General features: G+C 26.6%; 1 protein-coding gene across 1 annotated transcript; it reads right to left on the reverse strand.

Moving 5' to 3' along the window:
• Window positions 1-2,714: 2,714 nt before the first annotated feature.
• Window positions 2,715-7,153, reverse strand: LOC136085858 (uncharacterized). The gene is made up of 4 exons (XM_065807564.1): window positions 7,009-7,153; window positions 6,078-6,514; window positions 3,168-3,431; window positions 2,715-2,872 (listed from the first exon to the last, which is right to left on the reverse strand). The coding sequence occupies exons 1-4, from the start codon at window positions 7,070-7,072 to the stop codon at window positions 2,822-2,824; spliced, it is 816 nt and encodes a 271-aa protein (XP_065663636.1). The 5' UTR covers window positions 7,073-7,153; the 3' UTR covers window positions 2,715-2,821.
• Window positions 7,154-7,541: the final 388 nt, after the last annotated feature.

Below are 7,541 nucleotides of genomic sequence, written 5' to 3' on the forward strand. Positions count from 1 at the left end.
CTATCCATTTCCATTAGTGTCATCAGCAAGCATAATTGTTATTAAATCCTAGGCTTCGTATAGATCATTAGTATAAATAAGGAAAAGAAGAGGTCCTAATATGGATCCTTGAGGAACTCCACATGTAATATTTAACAAATTTGCTGAAAATGTTTCATTGGCGTAAACAGATTGTTTACGATTAGTTGAAAAACTTTTCAACCATTTTAAAACATAGCCTGTTATACCATAACATTTTAATTATTTAACAAGAATTTTATGATCAATGGTATCAAACGCTTTCGCTAAATCAATAAATATTCCCAATGTGAATTTAGATTTGTTAAATGAGTTTGATATACTTTTGTAAGCCGAATAATGACTGTTAAATTCTTTTTTTGGAAAATTGATGTCATAAATTTCGTAAAAAATTAATGATGTCCAAATTAACTAAAGAAAGTTGATATTTAAAAGGTTCTAGGTTTTTATTATGAAAAATTCGTTTTTTAAATGATTTTTTTTTCATTATACGAATTTTTCGCATAATTTCGCTATTGAAAAGAAAATAGGGAAATGATAAGGTATGTCACTTTTAATAATGCCTTTTTTGAGGTGGTAGCAGGGGAAAAACACTTTTTTTTTCAAAAAATTAGAATAAAAATATTTTATTTTAATGGTGTATACTATTAAAAAAAAACAATTAACACTAATTGCATAAAAATTTAATGATGGCGTCATTAATTGTCATAAACAGATTTTTGACCTATTTTGATATGTTTATTTCAACAAGGATAACTTAGTGAAAAATAATCAAAATCTCTTGAAATTTTAAAATTGCGATTTTTGTTAGTAATACTATGTTCTGAGCGAGCCAGAAAAAAATAATTATTTTTCAATCGCGAAATGTTCACTGTCAAACTCTAAATTTCATAAAAAAGAAAAATATTTTTATGTAAGTCATATTGCTCTTTTTATAAAATTTTAAAAAGTGCTTTGCTCAGAACACTCTAAATGGAACTAGGTAACACCATAAAAAATTTCAGCTCATCGGCTTTGTCCAATCAAAAGTTATCCTTGTTGAGAGACCACAAACATCGTAAAAAATTGAAGTCAAGAAAAACCTAATCAAAAAATCAAATAAAAGAAAATAAAACATTAAAACTCAAAAAAAAGGTAACTGCCGTTACGTTATTTTCATACGAATTATACATTGAACATAACGGTAATTACCCGTTATAAAACACAAAAACTGGCGTTATGTTATCCGTTATGTTTGAAAACCTGAGATAACGGGTAATTACCCGTTATGTTATCCATTATGTTTAAGGAAATTTCAGTATTCTTAAAATATGCTTTTTTTTTTCTATAATGATCAATAAAATGATCATGCAATTCACTAAAAACAAGTCTCTCTCTTTTTATATATATATATATATATATATATATATATATATATATATATATATATATATATATATAAATATATATATATATATTGTTAGTTGTAACACAACTCGTTACAATTTTTTTATAAAACAGTTTGCTATGGAAAAGGACATTAACTGCGTTCTATACTTATGAGGAAAAAAGTTTTTTTCATTCTAAGAAACTCCAAAATGCTGGTTCCTACGGAAATATTTACTCTGCTTGATATTGAACATTTAACAGAGTAAATATTTCTTTATATATCCATACATTTTGAATGTTGTGTAAGATTTTTTTTTCTTTATAAAAATAAAATGTAATTAATGTCCAATGGCAGGTCAAATGCTTTGCAAATACTTTTATTAGTATTAGTTTGTAATCATTATAAATTATTCTATATATATCATGTAGCTTAGGATCATGGATATATTTCAAACAAACTTTACATTATTTCGAAAAGAGTTCAACAGTGCATTGCACTTTTTTGATATGAAAATAAATTGTTGAAATCCACATATCTCTTGAAAAAAACCAAGCAACTGCCCAAAATAAGATGGATATGATAAGTCCAATAAATAATACACAATAACTAAAATCACCACCATCTCACTGGTGCTGACTAATGGCTGAGTGTCCATCTCAAGACCGTGTTGACTCCTTATGCCATACTCCTTGTGATTAAAAATCACTTGGGGACCATAAGAACTTGGCAATCTTATGTATTCTCCAATAGACTCACACTAAAAAATATATATAATAGTATAATAGTAAAATAATATTGCAAAAAAATATTGTGAAAATTTTTTAAGTACACATTCCAGTTTTTCACATACATTCCAGTTTAAAATCATTTTTGTGAAAGAATTAAACTGTTACAAAAAAAAAGAGACAGAAGAAAAGTTATTTTATGGAAACATAGACATGCATGTTGTTTAATTCAAAATAAATTGAAATTTAAAACAACATTGCTTGTATCTTGACTGTAGCATCTTTGAAATCAGCATAAAAACTAATTGCTTTCTCCATCATTAGTGTAGGAGCAAAACCAATTCTCTTTGGTATCACACTGAATGTCTCATTATTAAATAGTTGTCTATTTAAAATGGACAAGGTTGGCTGTGAAGGTTTTTTTTTTTTTAATTCATTCTAAAATGAAAAGTACTAGTCGATTTAAAGTAGTCGATTTTAAACATACAAGAGCTATAAAAACTACTCTAATAAAAACCGGAATAAATTAAGAGAAAAACTATTTACAAGAATATCTAAATAATATAAATATTGCTTAAATATATAAATTATATTTTTCTTACTTCAACATCTTTTAATAGCTGCTCTTGATTAGCTACCAATTCAGTCACAACAGGTTTAAGTTTCCTATTGTTATTTGAAACAGAAACCTGTGGAAGCCTTTTCACCTTTAAGCTGTGACACTTGGTATACTGTTTGGCAACTTTTTAAAAATGAGATCCTAACATAACCAAAATATAATCTTAAAGTTTATAAAAAAAAAGTAATACCAAATTCATGAGGCTGTTTGCTAAACAAACATTCATGCATAAATTGTCAAAAAAAACTTTTAAAAAACATTAACTTTTAAAATTTACTTATTAATAATACATAATGCATAAATGATTATTTATTTAAACAAAAAAGTACATGAACTTAAAAAGAATAAAATCTTTAAATGCAAAATTAATACTATCACTTTTAGTATAAACAAATTGGACTAACAAACACATTATTAAACGTAATATTTCACTTACCCATCGTTGACCATAACAAGGATATAAGCCAAGACAAGTCGACTTTAACTTTGAAAAAAATATTTTTTGCAGAAGAATTCTATTTTCAATGATAGCATGAGTTGGGATATGGGAGAAGCAGAATGATAGCAGACAAGCCATTAATTCTCTGGCCACAATCTTATCTTCTACTACAGAGTTGCTGCTAACAAATTGTTTAATGTGTGGAGGAAAGTAATTAATGAGTTGTTGTCTAACATCACCAATAAAAGGAACTTTATCAATCTAAATCAATATGCAAGTAGATATTAATACCATAATATTAGGAGAAAGTTGTTATTAAATTTGACACGGTAAAATCTTCAAATAAAAAAATGCAAACTTATTTTTATAATAAAAAATTTAGAACAAGTTATAAACTATAACATTTAATGATCAGTGCTTCATAAGTCAAAAAATGTTTTTCATCAATATCAGGATGTAAGCCTAACAATGGCACCGCCTATATAAAACTCAATTAACCGCCTGTATAAAACTCAATTAACTTTAAAAAAAAAAAAGAAGTATGAATTCCAAATATTGAAAAAAAGCTATTTTATATATATATATATATATATATATATATATATATATATATATATATATATATATATATATATATATATATATATATATATATATATAATTTAGCAAAATAACATTTACAAACTCAGTCTAAAATAATTTGTGACAATATTATTCTTTCAGTAAACTTTATGTAAATTCTTTCAAAAAACTTATATGTACTTTATAAATGACTCCTAACTGTATTAAGCTATTTAATTACAAGTAATATATGGAAGTGCTGGGGGTACAATATAGATGTTACCAGTCTCTTTAAAGTAAAATGCAGGCCAAGGAAAAGGAATATTTTCTGTTGAAATAGGTGCTAAAGGAATATTAATATCTTCAATACCACTAAAAAATCCTCTTATCTCATCATATGCAGCAGACTGGAGCTGTGTTGTAATAAAAAACTTTTTGTCACCTCTGACTTGTATCTCCTTAATTATATAAACAAGAAATTGTGAACCACTATTGAACCACAAACATGACCCAAGACAATATTTAATACCATTAACCTGAATACGAGATATTACATTTTTCCTAAAAGTTACTTGATCTAATTCACAGAGAACTCCATTATTCAACTCACCAATAGAACTGCAAAAGATGATACAGTGTTTAAAATCATTCCCTTTAGGGCGGTATATGGCATATTTTTAAAATTAAAATGTCTGATATTTTTAATTACTTGGTGTTTTCTCTCAAATCCCATGCACATGTGGTATCGTAGAAGACCAAATTGTCTGGATTGATGTGGATAATGTATGAGAAAATGAAGCTTAGGTATAAATTTTTCTGGAATTCCATAAAAAGTGTATGATAAGCAGCTATTTTTTCCTCTGAGCAAAATAAATAAGCATCAGTTGTAATAGGAGAAAGACATAATTGAAGTATATGAAGAAGTTTAATTAGGCATGAAAAATGAAGATCAACCACAGTGGTTCTCAAAAAAATTGGCAAAACACGGCAAAGAGATAGCACCTGAGCACTTCCAAATTTGCCCTTAATAACTAAATCGACTATTACAGGTGGTTTTTCACTGTCCAGTGGATACTGAAAGCACTTTACAAAGCCATTTAAGCTATCTAGTGTAAATAAACCTTGAAAAATAGCGTTACTTAAGTAAAGTTCTATCTGTAAAGGTATTACACCTTCTAACAAATCATGCATGAGATCAAAAAGCACTTGTTTTGTGACATCAAAATTTCTAATTTCTGATAAAATGCTTGCAGAATGAACACCATACAATTTTGACGATTTTTGACAATGTTTGGGAGGTAGAAGTGGATTACCAAGTTCTTGGACTCTTATCTTATATTCTTCTATATCACGAACAATACACTGAGAATGTCTATTGTGAATAAGCATATATGAACGAGTAGAATTAAAAACTCGACAACACCTAATAACCTTCCTGTTAAAGTCTTCCTTAAAACCAGCAATTGCATTACATGCTAACGAATCACCAATGAAGTTCTTCAATTTAACTGTGAATCGCTTACCTTTAGTATCAGTTAGAGTTGAGGAATCAAATAAAGATAGCTCATTTAGAGATTGAACTAAATCAAGCAGAAGTGATTTCATGAAGATTTTATTTTTAACTGATTTAGAACCAGTTATTGATAAGGGAAACATTAAAAAAGTTTTACTGAGGCTATAATCAGCTACATTTAACAACTGAAAATACAAAACGCACAACTTATGGTTTCCTCTCGATTTACCTATTGGATTGGTAATACCTAAATCATCTGAAAACAATAAAATCAATATTTCAGAAGAATTTTCTAAACACTTATCATATTCAGCGGATATCAAAATAAACTTAAGTATTTCTTTAAATGAAATATAGCATCCCTGTAAGCCATTTTCAGAAATAGATTCAACTTTTGGTACATTGAAAGCATTTTTAAAGTACTGCTTTCTTAAATATTCTGCAGATAATTGCTGGCAAATTATAGATAGCTCTTCTTTTGGTGTGTTATCAGTTAAAATATCTTTTAAATTTGAAAAAATAATATTGACTACATTTTCAGAAAATCTATATTTTCCTCTCAGGTGTAGAGCTAATGCACCAAGCTTTCTATTCTCTGTTGGAATCTCAATGTCAATTTCTTCAATAGTGTCATCAATTTCTTCAACATCTTCAACCATAGTAATTGAAATGAGACAGTTTTTATAATGAAGTTGAAAACCTCTAACACTTTTAAATTTAATAAAACAATTATCGCATACTACTGAACCTGCCTGACCATGTAATTTAAGATGAGATATCATTATATAAGGTCTATATGTTTTAAAATCACAAATACAACAATTTAACCTTACTTTTTGGATTGCATTTGTTAGTGGATTAAATGCGAAAGCCACTTGAGCAGTATAAGATAGTTGACTGGAAATGCCTGTCAATGAAGACTGTGAAAATGCACGTTTTTGAGCTAAAGCTTCTTGAATATACACTGGTTCAGATACATCTGCTGCGCTCTCTAAATTTGATTGGTCACTAGATTGTTGGTGTGAAGTAGGTGTCTCATCATAAGTCAATAGTGGAGGATTGGATGAATGCTTCGAACAATATTCTGCTGGTGAGCATGATGACATTTGGCAGAAAGAGCTTGAATAAAGTTTAGACACTGGCAAAGACAAGACCTCAACTTCCAGATTTTGCTTATTTAAAATGGCAACAAAAGTATCTTCATCGACATTACATCCATTCCATGTGATTCCACAAATGTTCCCACTTGTACTAGCAAACTTCTTTGAAACTAAAATAAAAACATAACTTTAAATAAAAACACAACTTTGAAACTAAAATAAAAACAAAACATATTTTTTCTTCAGATTTGTCTATTTCATAAGCTCTAAGCATATTTCAAATTTATTTAAAAAGAGTTTAAAAAATAAAAAAGGTAATGTGCGGTAACTTTGACACCAGAATTTGACAACCCCACTTAAAAACAGCAACTTAAAATAAAACATAATAAAATAAAATATATATATTTATGTGTATAAATAAAGATATATTATATTAAAATGTTTCCCAGTCTGCTTTTAAAGTTACTCTATGTAAACATGATTAAGAATTAAAATGAAAATATTAAATAGCATGCATATACATTTGAAAAAATTTTACTTAGGCAGAATATTACGTAAAAATTTTATATTATTCTTAACAGCAATCTGTAAACATTATTAAATGTGTATTTCTGAAATTTTTAAAAATAAATATGCATACCATTATTTAAAAAAAAAATAATACTGCTATTATTAGCAATAACAATTTTTCGTTCGCCAAGGTACTTAACAAGAACAGCTTTGACCATTTTATCTTCTTCTTTGTTATTTCTTTTCTAGTTACAATATAAATTATGAAAGTAATGATATTTAACCATGTTTTGTATAAATATCATTTTGTGGTAATAATAAGGCACATTAACTAAATAAATTAAAAAATAAAATTAAAATAACAATAAGGCACATTAACTTATATAATAATATTATATAAGTTATATAATATATGATTTATATATAATATATTATTAATATATTATATATAAATCATATATATGATTTTATTTAGGGATTTATATATATGTATATATATATATATATATATATATATATATATATATATATATATATATATATATATATATATATATATATTCTCTTCCTGATGATCCAGCTGGATCATCCAATGGTGAAACTTAAAGCTGAAGAAAAAAGTTAGATAAGTGTCTTTTACTAATTTATATATATATATATATATATATATATATATATATATATATA

Source organism: Hydra vulgaris, chromosome 10 (assembly GCF_038396675.1).
Source record: "Hydra vulgaris chromosome 10, alternate assembly HydraT2T_AEP".
NCBI classification, from domain to species: Eukaryota; Metazoa; Cnidaria; class Hydrozoa; order Anthoathecata; family Hydridae; genus Hydra; species Hydra vulgaris.

Coding starts and splice junctions, on each gene's coding strand:
- LOC136085858 (XM_065807564.1), bottom strand. CDS start 7,072: ATGGTCAAAGCTGTTCTTGTTAAGTACCTTGGCGAACGAAAAATTGTT. Junction 6,515..7,008: donor TGTTATTGCTAATAATAGCA/GTATTATTTTTT, acceptor TTTTTATTTTAG/TTTCAAAGAAGTTTGCTAGT. Junction 3,432..6,077: donor TAACAAATGCAATCCAAAAA/GTAAGGTTAAAT, acceptor ATATTGATTTAG/ATTGATAAAGTTCCTTTTAT.